Source organism: Chlamydotis macqueenii, chromosome 7 (assembly GCF_036417535.1).
Source record: "Chlamydotis macqueenii isolate bChlMac1 chromosome 7, bChlMac1.mat, whole genome shotgun sequence".
In the NCBI taxonomy this organism is placed as follows: Eukaryota; Metazoa; Chordata; class Aves; order Otidiformes; family Otididae; genus Chlamydotis; species Chlamydotis macqueenii.
Window position 1 is genome coordinate 16,999,601 of NC_141562.1, and position 21,975 is coordinate 17,021,575.

Genomic DNA, 21,975 nt, shown 5'->3' on the forward strand with positions numbered 1-21,975 from the left:
CCAAAAGCTTGAGACTTGAGGTATTTTTGTTAACCTCAAGCTTTGCTTCTGCTAGAAATAACGCAGTTTCCTTAGCTACAAGCTGGGATCTATTTAGTATTGAGGGATTTCTTGAAAAAGGGTGTTGTCAGCACTGGGGGATGACTTGCTGATGCTTTTTTTTTGTAACCCGCCGCATCACCAGCGTGCTCAGGCTTTTCCACGGCATGCCTCTTTTTATTATTTGCTTTTTCTACGCCTTTCCAAGCTTTCCCGGAGAGCTCCGCGGGTGCCGAGCAGCAGCCCGCGATGGCGGCCAAGCCCTTACCAAAGCGGGCGCAAGGGCGGGAATGAGGATGGGGAGGCGGGAATCAGGGTAGGAGGGAGGGAGGGTGTTTTTAGGGTCGTGAGGGGCAATAAGTGGGTCAAAAAAAAAGGTGTTTTTTTTTTCACATGGGTGCAGCCTTGAAGGGAAACAACCCACACTGATGTGAGCGATAACCCCGGGCGAGGCGGGGTGGGTGCAGCAGCTTGAGGCGCGGCCCCCGAGGCGCGGGGAAGGCGAGAGGTAGGCGGCTCCGCTCCGCCTCTTCCTGCGGGAGCCGGGCGAGTTGCCGCCATGGCGTCGCGGCGGGCAGCAGCTGCCGCGTTCCCGTCCGCCGCCTTTCTTCTCCTCTTGCCGCTGGCCAGCGCGGGGCTGAGCGGCTACTTCGGCACGAAGTCCCGCTATGAGGAGGTGAACCCGCACCTGATGCGGGACCCGCTGTCGCTGGGTCCCGCCGGGGCCGCGTCGCGGTTGCCGGCTGCCTGCACTCCGCTGCAGCTCCGCGCTTTGCTCCGCCACGGCACCCGCTACCCCACGGCCGGGCAGATCCGCCGCCTGGGCGAGCTGCACTCCCGCCTGCTCCGCCGCCCGGCAGCCTGCCCCGCCGCCGCCGCCCTGGCCGCCTGGCAGATGTGGTACGAGGAGGGACTCGACGGGCGGCTGGCGCCGCAGGGCCGCCGCGACATGGAGCACCTGGCCCGCCGCATGGCCGCCCGCTTCCCCGCGCTCTTCGCCCGCCGCCGCCTGGTGCTGGCCAGCAGCTCCAAGCACCGCTGCCTGCAGAGCGGCGCTGCCTTCCGCCGCGGGCTCGGGCCTTCCCTCCGCCTCGGCGGCGACGGTAAGCCGGGACCATCCCCCTCCATGTCCGAGGGACACCCCGCTCCCCGAGGGGCCGAGGGACCCCCATCCCGCTCCCTCTCTCCTTCCTTCCTTGAGGGACCCCGCCACCCCGCTCTCTCCCTTCTTGAGAGACCCCCCCCACTCCCTCCCTGAGGGAGCCCTGTGCTGCCCCGGGGCTGAGGGATGCCATGAGGCCAGTCCCGTGTCTCCCACCTCTGAGGGAGGACCCCTGCACCCCACGTCCCCCGGTCTGGGGACACCGCCGTGGTAGGGAATGACTGCCCCCGAGTGCCCCCCCAGGGACGGCAGTGCTTCCCCGCGTCCCTGAGGCCCGCGTTTGCTTTCAGAGACGGAGGTTGAAGTTAATGATTCCTTGATGCGGTTTTTTGATCACTGCGCCAAGTTTGTGGCCTTGGTGGAAGAGAACGACGCAGCCATGTGCCAGGTGGACGCCTTCAAAGAGGGGCCGGAGATGAGGAAGGTCTTGGAGAAGGTGGCGAGCGCCTTGTGTTTGCCCGTGGAGGAGCTGAACGCAGGTAATGGATGTCTCTTACAGGCTTCGGCTCCAAGTCTGGCTGAGAACAACTTCCAAGACAGTGTGTAGTTATGCAGAGTAGGTTATTTAAAATATGCTGTAAACCAGAGACGCCATCTCTAATTAAATGCATAAGGCTGTAAAAACACATACTGTTGTTGCAGTAGTGAATGGTTGTTAGTCAATGGTCAGAAGAAAAAGACATTTGAAAATATCTTTCCTGCAGTTGAAATCAACTTTAGCTTTGTTTGGAGGGATGTGAGTTTGTTCTTCTTTTAATTCTGCTTTGTTGAGTAGATGTGGCTTTTGTAAAACTTGTGACAATTCAAACAGATATCCTTGGGAGAAGGTGGACAGGTACATCCGTGTCGTAACTTGTCCAGAAGAGAAGCGCCGGGGTTCCCTGTGCGGTCAGGGGGTGTGGGAGCCCACCACAATAAGCATTGCTGTCGTTTCCAGCGTGTCCCTAAAGCTGTAGTCTCAAAGTTGCAGCACACTGCTGTTCAGTGCTCTCATTTCCCCCTTGTAGCAATGTAATGTGAAGAGCTTGCAGTCTGAAATTAGGATTCTGGGCAGTAATTCTGTTGAAAATTCCACACCCCCCCCCCCCCCGCCCCATTGCTTGACCTTTGGACTGGTGATTATTACGTTGTTTGCATTGCTAAATTGTAATTACATTTCATTTTAGAGACAAGTTGAGAGAAAGGTGCTACTTGTGTAGTAGTAGTAGTTTGTTTTGCTTCTTTGTTGGATTTGTTGTAGATCTGGTTCAAGTGGCGTTTCTCACCTGCTCGTATGAGTTGGCCATCAAAAATGTGACCTCCCCGTGGTGTTCGCTCTTCAGTGAAGAAGATGCCAAGGTGGGTGAGAGATTTACAAAGCCCTCAAAAGATGCCTTAGTGTTCCGGTAGAACTCTTTGCTCCATCAGAAGTTCTGAGTTATGTGCCTCTTATTCATAAGTCTAACGAAGCGCTGCTTTGGTCTCCAAAGAGCTCTGGATTAATCAAGCAGCCAGACTGCGATACCCTTATTCACTCAGATTTAAATACTGGTGGTTTGTCCAGATTAAAATGGTCTTTTCCTGTTGTGCTTAATTCTTGCATGCTTTTATTTCTCTGACATCAGAAATGCTCTGGACAGCTTTTGTTTTGCTTATGATAATCATGATAAAATGCATTGATTCCCGAGGACATCAAATCAGGTCTTTTAGGTCCTCTGAGATTCTTTTTGTATGGTTTTGGGGACCATCACATCTCTAAGCCTAATACCTATTAATAAAACTAGTGGAACCCAGATAAATGAGACTTATATTGGTTCCTTTTCTTTCAAAAAGTACCTGATGTGCCCTTAAGTAAGGCCACCGCGGGGCTCTAAAGGAAACTTGGCACCCCTGGGAGAGGGAGGAGGCCTCTGCACAGATAGGTGGGTGGTGGAGTTAGGAGTAAGTGCCTTCCTCTCAAAGAGGAGGAGAGTCACCATGGACTTCTGCTGAGACCTGTGCCATTCACTACGTATTTATAAATAACTTAGCAATGAGGTGAGAAGGCTTCCTGGCTGTATGGAGTGCCGGGCTCGTTAGAATAGAGGGTGTCTGAGAGGCTTTGCAGAGGGTGCAGTCCCACCCTGTGAGGGTGGGGTACGCAGCAGTGCAGTGGCAGACGGTGTTCGCTACAGGAGGACGTGTATGGGATATGAAGTTGAAACCTCATGTATGATGTGACTGCCTCTCAGATCCCTTGTGCCACTGAGAAGTGAAGTTTCGATGGTGTAGATCCATGAAAATGTCAGCTCAGCTACAGTAAAATTAGTGAACAAAAATGAGAAAAACAACTGTAATGCTAGGAATTGTAAGAAAAAGAGCAGAGAACAAGGAGAGCATCATGTGCTCTTATATAAATCCAAGGCACGGCTCTGTCTTTCCGCGATGCGCGCACATCTCTAGGATGCAGAAATAGACACACTCTGTTAGGTACAAGATTGCTTCCGTCTGAAGAATGATTAACTAAGCTAAGGATCTTTGATCGGCATAAAGCAAAATCAGAAATGCTAAAAATCCGGTGGACAATTACTGTCTTGTCATGCGTGGTACCTAACGGGTACCAAACGAAGCTAGCAGCAGGCAGGTTCACAGCAGGCTGGTTTTGTTTTGTTTTTAAAACAGTGTATAGCCAATCTGCAGGATACTATTAAGGCTAAAACTTGGTGTGTTCAAAGGGGAGATTTGGTTATTGTGGGAGAGAATCCAGTGAAGGCTTATTAAATTTTCAGAAAACTACCTTAAGGCTCAAAGCCCTGGAATTACTGGATTGCTGGATTACTGGAGGCTGGGGAAATGTGCCTGCTGTTTTCCCTAGGCCTGATGATGAGCATGATCAGAGATAAGGTGGTCAATTTGGTGGCTCTTTAGTCTGATCTCTTGTGCCTGGTTTTACATGGAAGCAGTTTGAGCCATAGCCGTGGTGTTCGCAGGGTTTTTTGTGTCAAAGAATCATTGATCATGTAACGTGTGGTAGCATCATTTGCTCCAGGTGATGTGGTTTTTATTTTCCCTCAGTGCAATAATAAAAACTTGTGAACTCTGTAACTTTAGGTACTGGAATACCTGAACGACTTGAAGCAATACTGGAAGAGAGGATATGGCTATGACATCAATAGTCGCTCCAGCTGCATTTTGTTCCAGGATATCTTCCAGCATTTGGACAAAGCAGTGGAAGAGAGCAAAAGGTAAATAAAAAGGTTTTTCTGCTTTGGCTACAAGCTTTCTGTGGCCGATCCTGAGTTGGATTTCATGTGAACAGAAGTTAAGTACTTTACTTCCAAATGTAACAATGTTAGAGGAGTTTGAGCTCGGAGAATTTCAATGGAGAGAATAAAATTTTTAACAGAGCAGTATTAGTGTAAAGAGTATATATATATTTTTTTTTTTTTTTACTTCCACTGATGCTCTTGTGCTCAGCTAATGTATTTGCATCTCTAACTTGCTGATCCACACAAGCCTTCCAGGGACAGCCAGCTGCTGTGTCCAGTAATGGTGTTCTCTTCCTGCATGGTTTGATAAGAGGCTATTGAGTTTAAAACAATGAGCTTTTTGTTTAAAATGTCCTTATTAAAAATCGTTTGTGGTGAAAATGGAAGACTGAGTTGAAAGCAGCCCCGTGATCTGTTCTATGATCTGGTTACCTAAGCACTTCAGCGTGGAAGTCTGTCTTTCTGCATGTGTTTGTTTTGAGTATCTTGCATTACTAAAGCTCTCTGTTCAGATTAAAGATTCTGAAATCCCTCTACTTCCTTAAAAGTTAGAGATGCGGTGCCTGCACTATTTCTGTGTATTGTTTTCTCCTGTGAGCTGGTATCAGTCAGCAGTCATGATTCACTATCTGTTTGGTGTTGATTTGCCTCGTCTGAATCGGTAGGGTGGGGCGAAGCAAATTAGGAACAAAGCTGGGATATGTTGTGGTATGGAGAAGGCAAAGGCTTCAGTTACAGATCGGGACCTTTGAGTCACAGAATTACCTGCATTTGCTTTCCTGTGCTGCTGATCCTTTTGATTCATGGATATTAGACACTGGCTCTGTGTTTTTTACATGATAACCCGTTGGAAGATATTGTTAGTAGCATTCACATTTTGGGTTGGAAGAGTGATCCATAAAGTTGATCATAACCATTTTACAGCAGAGAAGACAGCAAAGAAGTTTTGTTCCTTTACAAGTTTGCTGGCTGAGGATCCAAGTTGGACATGAGCGGTGATAGAAAAACTGTGTGTTAAGTCAGTTGAAGCGTAACTCTCCAACAGTCAGTTGGCTTTTTTGCTGTCCTTCAGCATGGGATGCGGAGAGAGAACTTGTTCTCATCGCTGGAGCTCTGAGTAGCGCAGGAATTTTGTGGTCATGTTTAATACATGACACAGTTTCATCTGAAGTGGAGTTATCACTAGGTAAACAGTACAAGTACTGTTTGTCTTGATTACTTTGGAGATTCACCTGGAAAATCAGACTGATGTGTCTGGTTTTAACAGTGTCAGCTTTGCACATGAGAAGATAAATGTGTTGAAAAATTTTGTGAGACGTACACGCAGGCTTTCCCAACGCTTGCATCCAGATCAGTGCCTTGATCCTGCTTTAATGATGACGTGAGCCCAGGGAAGGGGGCCATACAGGGTTGGAAATGAGAGTCAAGGATGGGAGCGTAGCATGGCAGCGGCAGTCAGGGACCTTTCTGTGCACCAGCCAGCTCGAAGGAGACACCTCCGTTTGTTTTGCCAAGAATGGGTTAAAACTTGGCAGTTGCAAACACGAAATAAGTTTGGCTTTGGGGAGGAGTTGCTCTGAATGAAAGGTGGGCACTAGCAAGAGCGCCCTCTCTCCAGCCAAGCTGTCAAGTGATCACTGCGGTGTCTGGAAATGTAAGGCTTGTGTGGGAGCCAGTGATAGCTCTTGTTTGGGTAGTGATGGAGTCAAAGCAGTGGTTGTGCTAGATCACCCTTTAAATAAACATCTTCACTGCATCCTTTCTTCAGCCTACTGGAGAGCAAAATGAAAAATCCATGAGTGCACAGGTCATTAATGCCCAGCTGTGAGCAGATTGACAAGCACACTGCTGTGATTGCCTCTGTCACGTGCTGTGTCTGTCCCTAGAACAGAGGAAGTAAGAACTGGGAATGAGAAGATCAGGAAGAAATGCAGATTAAAAGACAAGCAAGACCCTTAACACCCCTCTGTCCTTCTGAAATCTGAACAATAACTTCTAAATGCAGTTGACTCATGTAAGGGGAGTGATAATTTTGTGTCCTTGTACTCTTTGAACAGTGACAGCCTTTCAGTCCCTAAATTACAGGCACTAGTTGCCTGTAATGTCTCGACTGTGTATCTCAGCTGTGTATAAGATATCCCTGTAAGTTTAAGAATTTTTAAAAGCCGTAGCTGACAAAACCTGTGTCTATACCTCTGATTACGGAGGACAAGATCAGCAGTTGCTAAATTACACGGTGGAGCAGGCTTCTCTGGAAAGAGCAGGTGTCTGAGGCAGAGCGCTGAAGGAGCAAGGTGACTTCATCCTGTCTTTCAGCTTTGGCTCCAGGAGTTTGGTCGCAATCTCTGGGGCTCTCGTGTTGCCATCACTGAGGGAAGGAGGTGTCGAGTTTACGTGTGTGTGTGTGAAGGATCAGAACCCTAAAAATCTTGCAAAATGCAAAGTCTGTTTAGTCTGAATGGGAAGTGAAAGCTTGGGAAGTGCATCGCCTTGTAGGAAAGGAGCGTGTCACTCCAGCCCACAACGTAAGGTGGCAGTCTTAAAGCACCGAAGACGTCAGTATGATCTGAATCTGGTAACTCGGTGCATTTAAGAATGCGTGGAAATTTGCCACCACCGATGTGTTGGAACAGCCTGTGTCTCTTGTGATCTAGAGGGCGGAGGTGCAACTAAGGCTGCTTCGTCTCAGGAGAGAGACTTATCCTGGATCCCCTGGCAATAGAGAGTACAAATGAAAACAAGAAACCATCAGCATAAAAAAAAAATGCCTGTGTTAACAGTAGAATCATAGAATGGTTAGAGTTGGAAGGGACCTTCAACGGTCATCTAGTCCAACCCCCCTGCAAGGAGCAGGGACATCCCTGACTAGATCAGGTTGCTCAGAGCCTCATCCAGCCTGGCCTTGAACGATTCCAGGGATGGGGCATCCACCACCTCTCTGGGCAACCTGTGCCAGTGCTCTACAACTCTCATTGTAAAAAATTTTTTTTTCTCATATCTAATCTAAACCTACCTCCTTCTAATTTAAACCCATTACCCCTTGTTCTATCACAACAGGCTCTACTGAACAGCTTCTCCCCATCTTTCCTGTAGGCCCCCTAGTAGAAAATGTTTCATTGTGCATGAGCGTCTCTTTTTTTTTTTTTATGGTGTTGTGCAACTTCAAAGCAACAGGATAAATACTTTTGCAGCAGTTAATTACTTAGAAAATCATAGAATCTTAGAATAGTTAGGGTTGGAAGGGACCTTTAAAGGTCACCTAGTCCAGCCCCCCTGCTTTTAGTCTTTTTAGTAGAATGTTGTTTCAATTTAGTGATGTTTAACGCTCTTTGTAACTGGCAGTTTGCTTTAAAAATTTAAGAACAACAAATCTACTTCCAGAGCATTGTCTTAGCTCCAAGTTATCTTTTTTTTTTTTTTTTTTCTGGAAAGCTTAGGTTGGGGTACCCAAAAGTAGAAAAGGGAGCATTTCTGTTCCAGCAAGAAGCTGAGAGGTCTGGATTATCTGTTCTGCTCCAGGCTTGGCAGTGGAGAACAATGTTGGCAGTGCTGCATTTTTGTTGTGTGCTTTAAGTATTTATATTCAATAACTTTGTCCCGTTTTCATTCCCAGTTACAGCCGAATTAAAGAGAAACCTTGCTTTTATTGTAACCCTGTTTCTTCCATGAAGTGATTCTTGACCTTGCAATCTGATTCCTCACTGAACTTAGTTGCCTTATTAGTTGCCTTTATCTCTTCTGGGGAAAATATCTTCTGCTGATTAGACTATTCTTAAGGAAATTATGAAGGTGGTAATAAATACCTATTGCTAGTTAGTCCCTCCTTCAGTTAGCAGTGCAAAAGTTTCAGACATTTTTAGGATCTTTCATCATACAAATTCCAGTAGAATTCTTGGTTTAAACTAGCAACAGTCTCTTCTGTGTAGGTCTTGCTCTACAGCAAGATGGTTTTGCAGGCTGTGAAAGGGATTTTCACTGTCTGATTGCTCTTGTAAACTGCTCCCATCCAGGCAGCCGGTGAAAAGGTGTTGGAATATTTCTCTACTCAGGGACTTGGGTCTGATGTTGAATTTATTAATAGTTGTGTTAGTGGCCACCTACTGTTACCACACCCATGCATGGACCCTATTCTTCTGCACCCTGAGTAGCAATAAAATATAACTGTTTAATAAAAGTTCATTCTTCAGGAGGAAGCTCCTGCTCGTTGAGACTTCACCACAGTGGCAGCGGGTCTTTCATGACCATGTTCCTCCATAGGTTCTTACCAGTCTGTAAGGAAATGTCATGGTCACACTTCTAGGGAGAGGTTGGGGGCCAGGACTCTCTTCATACAAATTTTCGTAATTGCAAGATATATTGTATCACAGTTGTATTGAATATAAAATTAAGCCAGGTGATTTGTTGTACTGAAATGGCATGCTCGGGCAATTGTCTTGGTCCATAAAGCACTTTATTTTTGCAAAGACATAAAAATTGCATTTTTCCCAAGTCTTCCTGCTACGGACAGAAAATACAGAGTCAGGCTATGCAGCTGTGTGACAAAGAAGCTAATGGGGAAGTACTCTTCACGAAACCATTGAGTTTTCCCCCCAGTGGAGCCTAGGCCTTGCTGAAAATGTCCCTGCTCTTCGTTATATTGGTAAACTGCCAGGTAGTGATACGTGCACGCGTGTCCACTTGTGGTTGTGCTACTATGGAAGAGTCCTTGAGAGGCTGCTCTTGCCAGTTAGAAAGTGTCCAGTTTCCCAAAGCTGTGATATTTAGAGATGCTTCAACACTGGGATGTAGAGGAGCAATCTGTGATTATCGCCTCGCCTCGGAAGCAGCCCTGAGTTCTTTGTGGCTCACGTGGGCTACGGCCGGTGACCAAAACCTGTAATGATTTCCCCCGCTAACTAACATGGTGCTGGTGTGTCGTGGTTTGCAGCATAGGGTATGGATCTGTAGGAAAGCTGTACAAAGAAGGGATAAAGGTGTGCATTGCTTTTCAGCTTCAGGTTTCTGGCAGCGCTGTTCTGCCAACAGGAACTGTGTGTGTTGTTGAGAAATCTGTGTATTTTGGTAGTTCATGCAGTTTGAAGCTGCTGATCTTATTAAAAAACCCCTTAACAGCTACGCACTTGGGCAGGGGTGGATTTGAAAATTGTTTGTGGCACACTCTAAGGTTATCAGCATTACAGTTGTTTTGTACTCTTTTCTTCTAGTGTCAAATATTGAACGAGTCTGCCTTTCTTGCTTGTGAAGAAGAACACGAAATACCTGTTATTGCTTGTACTATCCGAATGGATTCCCATAAGGCTCTGGAAACTGGGAGGTATGCTTTGTGCAGCCCTCTCAGTATTCAAAGTATGTGGCTAATGACTGAAAAAGCTATCCTAGCTGCACGTACGCATTGCAGAATGTTTGGTGGTTTCCTCTGAGAGTAAGCAGGTTCAACGTATTTAAAAAAATAATAATTTTAATTTGAGCGTAGTTCAAGATCAAGTGAAGATGATCTTTGTAGTTATACCAGGCTAAGCCATAAGGTAAACAGCTTAATTTGCCAATTTATTGGTAGCTTTTATTGTTTCATGTAATTTACCTTCCTCTTTGCAGAGCAGTTCACAACACAATTGATAACCTTTCTGTAGTCCTTTGCTACTGTGCCCTAATTGCTCCTTTTAAAACTATGACTCAGCACAAAAGAATTCAATATAAGATCTAAAAACAATTGAGCATTCAAAACTGTCTTTTTTTTTTTTATATACATACAAAAGGGAACAGAACAAAACGATTCCACACATGGAGTAGAAATGATATAATTGGATTTAAAAGAACTCCTTTTGCTCAGTTCCAAATTGTTCAGTCCTTTCTTTTATTAAAACTTCTTGGTTGCTGCTGAGATCCCACATCGGCGCGGTGCAGGTTCTTGGCTCTCTGTGGGCATCGGCAGGCTCGGGATGTCCTGCATCCCTTGGTGGGAGTTGCAAACCAGTGCATTTGGTCACCCACCCGGTAGCAGAGCAGCTCCAAAGGAGAACCAGGACTATGATGCGTAGACGTGTAATTTACAGGATTTGAGGGGCAGGTAGTTTGTAGCCAGGTGCGTGGGCTTCCTTTGAGGTGTGAAGAGGCTCTTGCAGAGCCAGGTCAGAGGCGTTGGTACTGTGCTCCCCAGAGGGCGTGGAGGTGTGGGTGGCTCTGCGTGGAGCCCTAGGGGTGTCCCCATTGTGGCCCCTGGCTCTTTGGGGTACTGGGAGAGCCTGTGATGAAAGCTTCTGGGCTAGGTGCTTGTCACCTCATCTGCTCATTACGTAGTGATATATAAGTAACACCCCCCCCCCCCCCCCCCCCCCCCCCCGCCAAAAAAAAAACAACTGGTTGACTGTAGTACATCTGTTCAGCGAGGAGAAGACGTTGTGTGTGTGATGGGTAAGCTGATCCCTGCAATAAGGTGTTCATGTGTTTACAGAACAAGGTGCCAGCTGTACAGTTCAATAGACCGCACAGTTTACATTAGTACACCTGAAAAATTTGCGGGTCTTGGCTTCATTTGCAGAAGATCAAAGGAATGGGATAAATTTCACTAATAAACTGTGAATATCTGAAACAGCAGCTTTATATCGTATTTTGTGGTTGGTTTTGATAGCTCCATCTTTCAAGGATGGGGCTTCTGGCATGATTAAAGGGTGCTTTTGGGGAAACTAGGAACAGAAATTCTCTGTAGGTCCTTCTAGGGCGTTCAGCAGCATCCCTGTGTCCGCATTTCTGAAGCGCATGTGCAGGTTTGCTGACTTGTCTCCAGTACCTGGGCTGTCCAGGGGACCTCCCCTGGGAATGTGTCTCTTCATCCACCTTGCCTAGAACAAGATGTTTAAAGTGTTGCTTGTGCCTTTCAGACCTCCCAGAACGTACTTAATCTCACACTAATTACCTAATACTTGCTTGCTCAGGATTGCTCTGAAAAGATATCTCGGCAACTTTTATAGCGTCATACCCTTTTATCTAAGGAATTAAAAAACCAAGCACAACAATACCTAGGCAACTAACGCACAAATGACCTGATCTAACCAGTATTCCCCTTGGGCAGGAAGGGTTTGAAAAGTGGCATGACCCTCTTGGTTTGGTTTTGGCTCGGCATGGTGATTCAAGATTTAACATGAGCACGATGCTGCTGCAGTAACGCGTTTGATCTCTGAGGTCCGTAAGAACGTGAGGGGTGGGATAATTCAGAAAAGAGCCTTTGAAACAGCACAAGCTCTGAAGTGAAATGCAGTGGAGCCTAGTTAGCTCTGGGTGATTAACTCTTGTGGGACTAGATAAGAGTCTTGCCTTTTAATCAGGATTTTAAATGAGTTTTGTGTAGTCCTGTCAGCTTTTCAAGTTTGCCCGTGTCATGAGTGAGCTCGTGTATGTCCATGTTGGAAAAGAAAATGTTTGTCTTGTCAGTATTAGTGGTGGCATTTTGTTGTGTTGGTGCTGATTCTGGAAATGAATGAGCACAGCTGTCTTCTGTTCTGCTATTTAAGGTGGAAGTTTTGACACATAAGGACTTAATATGATTTGACAGATTTTTTTCTTTTTCTCCCCAGTCATATAACACTTTGAGCAACACCACTGTTAAGTATTTCTGCTCTCCCACTGCTGCCACTGCATTCCCTGATCTCTGCGATTTCCGTGTAGGTTTAGGGTTCCTCAGCTGTTTTTTGGGTTTGTTTGGGTTTTTTTTTTGGCCCCCCCCCCCCCCCCCGCCCCCCCCCCCCGAATAAATCACAAGAGGAAGTGGGAGGCATGAAGAATGATAAATCCCATGTCCGTGCTTCTCCACTATGGCTTTTTTCCATGGTGAGACTTAGCTTTCAGGGTTGTGCTGATAAATTGTCATTTTCAGCTGTGGCCAGATTTGCTTAGGGGGTTACAGTGTGGGCAGTTCCTGCCTGGTGACAGTCACTTCTGCTCATGTGAAGTGCCCCATGAAATGAATATGAAGCCAATTCCAGCAATCCCTTTCAGATGAACTCTTAATATTTTATGGCGAAGTTTTATGTGTAGTCTCTTCATCACCCTTTAAAGTTGGAAATGACTTATTTTTTCTACTGATCAGTGTACTTTCCCAAGTCGTTTACTACTAAACAAAAGGGAGGAAAAAGGCGAATTAAAATACCATTAGCAGTTGCCCAAGTACAATGTTGAGAACTTTGATGCTTCCACGTGATGCTGAGTTGTTAATCGATCATAAAGAAGATTGAGTGTGGAAACCTCAGGCATTCTGTTTAATATTTTATTAGCCTGTGCTACTGTTTTGAATTTATCAGTGTTTTGCTGATTGTGCTTTGCACTTCTGTCTTTACTTTATCAGAAATGTAGGGGCAGTAGCAACCTTTGTCTGTGTGCACACGCTGAAGAAGCAATCTTTTGTGATTTCCCCATAATTAAAAATATTACTGTTGCTGTTTTAACCTTGGTGGTGATTTTTATTATCATTATTAGATGATATGAAATCACATCTGAACTGGAGTTGTGACCCCAGAGACTGAACAGGGGGAGTGCTTGAGTAGTCTTAGAAATCAGATATCCAGCGCTGGTGAGAAACCAGGTATACCATGTTGGAGGCTTTTGAAAACTCAGGATTGTATAAGGAAACAGTCTTAATCCTTGTTAAAATAATGTGGTGGGATAGCTCTGAGTGGGAGAGGTTTGTTTTGTCTCCCAAGGTGGTTTGGCCTGTCAGCATGAGGATTTCATGAGACTAAAGCAGGTGAAATAAAATCTCGAGTTCCAGTGAGAATGAGTGCCTTGTTGATTCCTTCTTTTCTCTTCATGAGATTTTCTTTCCTCGTTCTTTAGAACTTCTCTCTGTGTGTATGTGTATGTGCTATAATTTGTTTCCTGTTTTGGAAACGTGTCTTTCTGGTTTTTTTTAAGTAAAAAGATAACTATTTTTTTGTGATTTATTTCCGTTTGAAAATTCCTGCTAGCATCAGCTGGAAACTAAAGCCAAACCTTGCTGTAAAGCCAGCACTAATAGCCACAATGCTAATTTTTTTTTTTTTGACATTTCTGAAACGTTTTTGGGGAGGGAAGGGATGTGAAATCCATTCCCTGTGGAGTGGATAATGCCTGCCTCCTATGTAACACTTGTTTTGGAGACTTTAGCAGCATATTCACCTTGCTAGTTTCCTTGCTTAGCAAGCTGTAGAGCGCAGACCACCACGTTTGGAAGCAGGCACATGTATATGAGCATGCAGCTGGGACAAAACGAAAATGTGCCACGTTGCTAGAGCCGGGTGGTGCTCCCCCAAGAGTGCTAAAAGAACTTGAATGAAATAGCTGAAAAAACAGCCAATGTGTGTTGGTTTTGGCCAAGAAGCTTGTGGGGGCTGGCAGGTGTGATGATGATTTAAGAGCAAGTAATTAAATAAAGGAAAAATGAAAACAAAAGTTTCGGGACAGAATTGGAATTCTGGACCAGTCTAGTAGAAGTTAACGATTGATAAGCACCTTGCTGAATATGCTGTACCACAGTAGTGTCAGTATGGCTCTTTGAAAGGAAAACACTTCTCTTGGAGCTCTTGGGAAGGATCAGCAGGCGTACAAATACAGTGGGCTGGGAGACACAGTCATGATTTCCAGGCATCTTTCAACAGGTTTCCTCATCAAAAGAAATCAGACAGGCCAAGGTTAAGGGGGAAGGTCCTCACATGGTTAAAAAATGAATAAAAGTACAAGACATGGAGGGTAAGAACTGCTGATTGATTTTCCCAGCAGAGGCAGGTTGCCAGCGGAGGCAGATCTGCAAGGATCTGGGCTGCTCAGCATGTTGTAAATGACCGGGAAAAAGAGGTGAGCAGTTAAGTGGCACTGCAAATGCAGCACTTTTATTCAAGATAAGTAAGATAAATTGTTTCTACTAGGAGGATTGTAAAAGGACTTTGTGAGACTAACTGGGCTTGCAAATTGCAGATCTGTGAAGTAATGCACGTGGTAAAAATGGTCTTATCTGTCAGAAGGTGGGATAACTTGCTGCTCAGGAGTTGAGTTTGGAGGTCGTTACGGTTGTCTGGAAGTGTCTCGAACTTTTGTATGCTAACTAGAAAAGGTGTTAGATGTTAATTAAGAAAACGGAGAGCATCATGGATGCAGCATGAATTTACAGTGTAGCTTACTGTCTTGAGTATTGTGTGTTTCTAATAATCAGACCTAAAAGGATATAGCTCATTTGGAAACGCTGGGGAATGACTAAGGCAGGATTTCTCAACTTGGAAAGAACATTATTGCGAAGTGGTAAGAAGAAATGATTAAATGGTACGTAGCATCGACAAATAGAAAAAATTAAGAGCAGTGTGTGAAGCTGTGCAGCTTCTTCCCCTAGGATGTTGTGCGTGCTGGAAATGTTTAAGGAGTAACGATTTAAGGAGAGATTTGGCAAAGGGAAGATTCATTGAGAGGTCCTACATTATGTAGAAGCTACATCTGGCCCAGGAGATCTCTGAGCTGCAAGTTGCAGGAGGTCAAAGGAGTAGCCTCTGCCTTCTCCTACAGGCATGTGGTTTTGCTGCTGTTTCTATTTGTTGACTGACAGGAAGGATATGAATGTGTCCTAAAACCTAAAAAGACTTCCCTGGAGGGGGGTGTGGAGGAGGATAGAAATGAACTAGTGAAATGAGTAAGAGGAGGAAAAAAAGAATGGAGGTGGAAGGGAAGAGAAAGGGTCGAAGGATCCAAACCCAATTTTAAAATGAGGGAATCAGAAGGGAAATTCTTAAATGACAAGAGGAGAAATGCAAAACCACTGATTTTGGAGGAGCTGGAAGGAGGGCTGTAGTGAACGTACACGTCTTGGTGCAGCAAAAGCATGGGTGGGAAAAAATGAAACATCCTTCGTGCCGAACCTTTCTGTGGTTTTAATACTTCTTTTGAACAGGAGACGGAGGCAGGTTTCTGATACGTTTTTTAACATGACATTTTGCCAAAGGGGAGAGCACGCGCATGTATGCGCATACATGTCTAAGCGGTATAGTCAGTAGAGCCGCAGGCTGAGCAGAGCGCAAGGTGTGTAAGGCTGCACCGTGGCTGTGTCCAGCTGGTAGTACAGAGCCCATCCTGTGCCCGTGCGGGGCTCCTGCTTCTCCGATCAAAGTTCGAGTCTGCAGGCAAGTCCCCCAGTTAACGATTTTTCAGTTGCTTCAGAATTTAGTTTGGAGCGGAGGAAACGCCTCCTTTCCAGGCCAATCAAGATGCGTCTTATCTGTGGGTGGACTTCACTGGCAGCTGGAGTGATGACAAACATCACCTCTTGTCTCGTGAAAGCTAAACGTGTATTTACATGTGCTAGAACAAGTGACGTGAGCTTCTGAGTGCCGCTTGGAGATGGTCCCAAAAAGCCATCATCCTCCTCTGGAGCAAAAGGCAGATTTTCCCCTTGGCTGGTACTTCCTCGTGCAGCAAGCTGACTCTTATCTTTCCTTTGGTTGAACAATGTCTAACCTTTTGTTGCACAAACTGTCTTATTTTTAGGCTTTGTTTGTGGTATGAATCAGTCGCTTAATTTGCTGGCCTGTGCGCTGAGGGAGTATCATCTTCTTTATGACTGGATGGTTTTCTCAAGAGTTAGTAACAGCAGTAGTCCTGCTTATAATTTGGAATAACAAATTGCAGAGGAACAGCAGTCTTCCTCCAATCGCTAGGTCACTGTCTTCAGACTAAACTTTGGTAAATGCTGATGTACCTTCCAAACAGCTAAACTGTGTTATAGAGGGGGAAAAAAGGGCAGTATTTTGCTATTAAATTACGATTGTTCTAGCATGATACGTAGTTAAAAGCATTGGTGGTTGTAGAGATAGGCAAGAAACACTCCTTAAAGTCCTGCACTGGTGGTGGTGTGCTGGGGAAGGAAGCAGTTTGTGTGTTAAATCAGTAAGTCGTTGCTTGTAGGGCAATCATGTGGCTGTAGTTAGGTCAGAGGGTCGCAGGAGTTTGCTGTAGTTTTTTAATGTGCCGATAAGTTTGTAGTCAGACTTAATTTTCATCTTGAAACTGAGTTGTCGCTTATCCTTTAATATGGCAGTTGGAAAAGGTTTCTGATCCTCAAACCTTAAATCTGGCAAAATTAGTGCTGAAAACTTTAAAACTTTCCAGGTCTAAAATGATGATAATGTGAGAGCTTCTCTTTGCTGTACGCTGGATTAATTTAGGCAGAAGCTTATTAACAGGACTTCAAAATTCTCTGTCACTTGAAGGATTTAGAATAGTGTAATCTTAAAGAAATAGTGTAATAGTAAAGAAAAAGTGTGTTTTAATAATAAACCATTGGTCTTTGTGAAGTGGATTGTGTCCTGGATGATCTCACTTAATAGTTTGTTATGCTTTCTCATTCAGGTACTTTTTGCATCTGCTGGGGAGCAACCAAAAAAAAATTACTCTCTCTAATTAGTCCTGTCAAACACAGCTCAGCAACCTGGGAAAAGCTGTTGTATTTTACACCTGGGTTTGTACTAAAGCCTAAACTTATAGTAAAAATCTTATTTGGTTTAAAAAAAAAAAAGTCTCAAAGTTTTTTCCAAGCAGAGCCCATGATGGCGGAATGGCTATATGTGTTTGCAGTGGCTCTGTGTTACAGAAATAATGAGTTACTGCGATGTCCTCGAGCCTTCCCGCATGCTGGAAGGGGAAGGGGGCTCTGTCACATCCGACGAAGGGCTTGACTTGGTGTGTAAGTTAACAAAGCCTTGCAGCTGGCTTGGTGATTTGCTGCCTATCTCTCAAGTTCCTGATGGAAGGAGGCAATGCTATTTCAAAAAAAAAAAAATCTCAGATTTAATCTCAAACCAGCTGGATCTTCCCGTACCTGGAAGAGCACAAGTAACTAGGTTCACACCGGGAGCTGGAGAGATGCACACAGTATATGGCCGCGCACCATTAATCTGTTTCTCGCTTTTCTTTACCGTATTTATGTTAGGCTCTAGGTGTAGTCTCACTACATTTAGTACAACTTCTTACATTTTATGTAAGAGCAATGCCTTAAATTGGGACAAAATTTAGGAAGCTTGGATGCTTTAAAAAAAAAATATCTGTAATATACTGGAATTCCCAAACAGGTTTTTATCAGGCATTGGAGTAAGACAAGTTCAAAGTCTACTTCTTTAAGCCTTTGTTGCTGACAGCTGTGCAATATGTTGGTATGTTTGTTTTAAAGCACGGGCTCTTGCTCATCCTTTGCACTCTTATTTTTCCTTTTTAGTTCAAAACCCATTTCTTCACCCTTGATTGTACAAGTTGGACACGCAGAGACACTTCAGCCGCTGCTTGCCCTTATGGGTTTCTTCAAAGACGACGAGCCTCTCAAGGCAAACAATTACGTCAGACAAACGCGTCGGAAATTTCGCAGTGGCCGGATTGTGCCTTACGCAGCCAACCTGGTATTTGTGCTTTACCACTGTGACCAGGTGAAAACCTCTGAAGAAGAGTATCAAGTGCAGATGCTGTTGAATGAAAAACTGATGACATTCCATCACTCAAATGAAACCATCTCTACTTACGCGGACCTCAAGGACTATTACAAGGACATCCTGGAAAACTGCCACTTCAAAGAAGAGTGTGAATTACCAAAAATTAATACTACTGCTATTGACGAACTTTGAGGGAATGAAAAGGAGTGGGTGTTCTGCAAATTGACCTGGGTTCTGTTCGACAGACGTTGTGAACAAGCCCTTTCGACGACTTGCTGCTGCTGCGTTGACTTTCTAAACTCGCGGATTTGATGGGCTGTCTTAGTTAGCTCAGTGCACTGTTTGTTTATTACTTAAGCAGAATTACAAAACAGATGCTGTAACAGGGATGTTGCTGAGCATTTGTAACGAACGTGTGATGCAAGATGAAGTGTATCTGTATGTTTTTATGTACGAATAAGTAATTTCATTGGCCGTTCCTCTTATGAATGTGCCATAGATGGATTTAAGAGCTGGGGCAGCTTCTGTTTTATCAGAGCTGGAGGTGCTTGGACTGATTCAGTATTGCTTTGCACTGCCTCTTTTGCTAGCTACTGTTTTCCTGTGGCAGGCACGAAATAATTCAAACCTGTGAGGTTTTTTTGTTCCTTTTCCTGACCTTCTGGGAGAGCGAGGGTACATAGCCCTTCTCCACAACTGCCCAGCTTCTGCTTGGACAGCACCATGGGAACATCTTTCTTGGGCATTTAAAGCAGGAGGAGTTGCAGTGTTCCTGCATGCATTATCTGCCTGAAAAGCATCCAGGTGTTAGAAGTCTTAAAGTCGTCATCCACAGAGCCTGCTTAGCAAGTTAGCCTCCAGGGTAAGTAAATTATCTTTAAAAGAAGTAGTAAAAAAATCCCAAAAAGCGAGGGAGCAGGAAGTAGCCACTCTTCCTTTAAGGTGCTCTGGGAGATGCAGCAGTTGTTCTCTACATAATCCAGTGTGTCCTTTCACTCGACACTGTAAGCTTTTTACCTTAAAGGTGTGAGCTAGGGCATTCAGGTTAGGCTCTTCTGTGGTTGTGAACATCTCAATCCTGTCCAGGTTTTCCTAGCAGCTCTGGTTGGAAGGGACCTCTGGAGGTTTCCAGTCCAGCCTCCTGCTTGAAATGGAACTGTTGCTAACCCTAAATCCAGGCAGGTTTGGGGCTGTAAAAAGTATCTGGCTGAGACTTAACTTCTGCTGGCTTTAAGGCACTGAGCGTGGTTTTGCTTACGTAGGCCTTATACATTTGATGTGCCACCTTGTTCTGGAAAGGAAGCTGGTTTTAAAGAAAGTAATTGCATGCACATAGTCGTGGTCTTTTAAAACAGCTGCACTTAGAGTAGATTCACTGCTGCTGAAAGTTGGAAAGCATTTTAGAGTTCTGCAGTGTGGCTGGAAAAGGAAGAATGAAGATAATTGTCCAGAAATGTCTGAAATGCAGTAAGTCAGATAAAAATTCCTTTGTCGTCCAGAGGAGAATGCTGTGTAAACAGGTTGCCCCAAAGCAAATGAGGGTGTGGATTTATGATGCTGGTAGCTCCTGCAAGTGCGTGCTCACAGTACCCATAGCGAGTGTTCCAGAGCTCACTCGCCCTGTAATGCGAGGCGTAGTTGGCTGCGTTTACCGGGGAGGGGGTGAAAGGTTGATATTTGCGATTACCACAGGGTATCAGGTGCACTATGAACATTTATGCCCTTGTTTGCTGCAGGGTAGCTTCTTTTTGTAGGCTCGCCTTCAGAACTGGGAACTTAACTGCTGCAGAAACAGAAACAGGAAAGACAATGCCAAACTGGCTTAAAGTTGAGGTTAAACTTACTGCATATTTTTTTTTTAAATTTTTCTTGAGGACTTAGGCTTCTGACACTTTTTTAAAAAATCCAGCTTGTATCAAAGCACTTAAGGTTTTCCTGTCTGTAAGTTAAGGAGCAATCGAAAACGTGGTTTTTAGTGTTACAGTCTGAGTTAAGGGCTTTTCCCCGATGTTGGGACGTAAGCCCTGTTTCATTAGTGCACTGATTTCTTTGGAGACCAAGGTGTTCTGATGGCCGAAGATACTGATTGAAACTGGTGGATGTTTCAGTGTTAGCATCCCAGTGAAATGCCTGTGTTAGCTCTGCAGCTCTTTTTCTGAAACTGGTGACATGGTTAGGGAGGAAATGCTGAAACTAATGTAGGAATATAGGTCAGGATCATTGTCAGCCCTGGCATGTATCTTTTACTGCTGTCAGCTTCGCATGTCTCCTCTGTTACGTGATCCTGCCTTGAGACTAAGTCAACTGTCATAATTACTGACACAGATGCCTATTACGAACTTTTATTGCAACATTTGAGGCAAGCTAGGAAGAAATGGACCTTTGTTTAATGGCAGTTGAGTTTGGCCAATAGCAGATACAAGGGTGAGGAAATCTACCTTTGAACAAATATTTTTTCCTGTGAGTCAGTCATCCTGTAATGATTCATGATTTGAACAGAAGGGATGAAAGCCTGACCATTGGACATGAATGGAGGATTTTTGTTTGTCAGTTCAGTGAGACTGATTTTAAGACACCACGTTTGTTAAAAGATACATCCTCCTTCCTTATGGAGGGGGAGACCTTTGCACTTGACTGCTTTTTTTTGATCATGTGCCACATGAGATGGAGGAACCAAAAAATTCCTTCTATAGGGAAGCATTATTTGCTTCTGTATTACCAAGTTGACTGTACGCTTAAATTCAGTGCAAAGGGCTTCAAGGATGGCTCTTCAGAGGCTTTTTCCTGTTTTGCCTTGGAGCGCAGGTCCATCATACCTCCAGCATAACAGATGTATCTTCAGCGGCTGTCAGCAGTTAACTGAAAAGGAAAACGTGCTGTTTGGTTTGTGATCGGGATTTAAAGGATGCGCTGACTCAGTCCTTTGGCAAAAAGAGGCTGAATGTGGAAACTTTGCACAATTGTAGCAACAGAAGTGTTTGGATGTGTAAATGTCCTAGGCACTTGTTCCTACGGCTGTTTCTTATCATTAGGGAGGTGACTTCAGTATGACCCTTTTATTTAGTAAATATATAAATTTATTTATATACTGAAAAGAAAAACTAAAGTAAATCAAACTATTTCCATAAAGTTGGGCACTAGCTCGGTGAACAGTGTTTGAATAGGCTGCAGGATCTCATGGCATGGCAGATTACCACCTCCTGAAAAAGTCCTGCAAGAAGAATGCTTGCTTTCTTCAGGTGGCTCTGGACAAAACGCCTCATCTCAGTCATCCATTGAGGACTTCACAGCCTTTTGCAAACTGGAAGCTTTCGTTGATGAAAAACACCAGCAGTGTTCTTGGCTGTTGGCCTTAAATAAGTTTGGATGTATTTTATTTTGTTAAATGTCTGAAGCTTAACTAAGCAGATTAATTTTTTCCTCCTAGTAGATACTGCTGCTGTAATTCTGATGAGCATTGAGCTGCCGAATGGCTGGACACAATGCGAATTTGTCATAACATGGTACTAACTGGATGAATTTTGAGAACTTGTTTTGCATTTTTAGTGCTGTGAAATAAAACTGCACACTTTCTGAATCTCTGTTTTATGAGCAGTAATAATCACACGATCTTTAGTATCACGGCTGTGTTCTGCCTCAAGATACATTTGGTAGGTTGCTATTACTTGCATTGGTGTGTCTGATTATTTTAAGTCGTCAAATTGCTTGGTGATTAATATAAAATACCTTAATTGGGTTTTTACTCTCACGTTTTGAGGTGAGTGAAACTTTACTTTTGTTTCCAGGAGCTCTGATGTTAAAAGCAGCGGTAGTTTCCTGACAAGGGTTTTGCAGATGTACTATAGTATGCAAAATGTCTGGAAACGTCCTGCATTTTGAAGTGGGGTGAGGGTTACACACACATTTTTGTGCGGTCCAGAATCTGCTGCGGTATTATTGAGAGAGTGATAATGCTTAGAAGAATGAGATTGACGCTGTGGATTTGATAAAGAATTAGAAGCATACATCATGCAATACTTCCTAACCTGTCATTTCTTGTAGGTGTTTAGCAATAGATCCTTGTTATTGAGTATCCATTAGCTGCTTAGTTTGTTAATTCTCTCATTACCTTTATGTAAAA

At 44.4% G+C, this 21,975-nt stretch overlaps 1 protein-coding gene across 1 annotated transcript; it reads left to right on the forward strand.

Annotated features, from left to right (window-relative positions):
* The first annotated feature begins 598 nt into the window (after positions 1 to 598).
* Positions 599 to 21,432, forward strand: MINPP1 (multiple inositol-polyphosphate phosphatase 1). Its single transcript, XM_086752547.1, has 5 exons — positions 599 to 1,142; positions 1,492 to 1,680; positions 2,442 to 2,539; positions 4,271 to 4,404; positions 17,648 to 21,432. Exons 1-5 carry the CDS (start codon positions 599 to 601, stop codon positions 18,045 to 18,047), a joined length of 1,365 nt encoding a protein of 454 aa, XP_086608673.1. The 3' UTR covers positions 18,048 to 21,432.
* Positions 21,433 to 21,975: the final 543 nt, after the last annotated feature.

Bases quoted from the DNA above. Each gene is read 5' to 3' on its own strand.
- MINPP1 (XM_086752547.1), top strand. From the start codon at position 599: ATGGCGTCGCGGCGGGCAGCAGCTGCCGCGTTCCCGTCCGCCGCCTTT. The intron at 1,681-2,441 runs GTAATGGATGTC...GATTTGTTGTAG, and splicing joins CGTGGAGGAGCTGAACGCAG to ATCTGGTTCAAGTGGCGTTT. The intron at 2,540-4,270 runs GTGGGTGAGAGA...CTGTAACTTTAG, and splicing joins TCAGTGAAGAAGATGCCAAG to GTACTGGAATACCTGAACGA.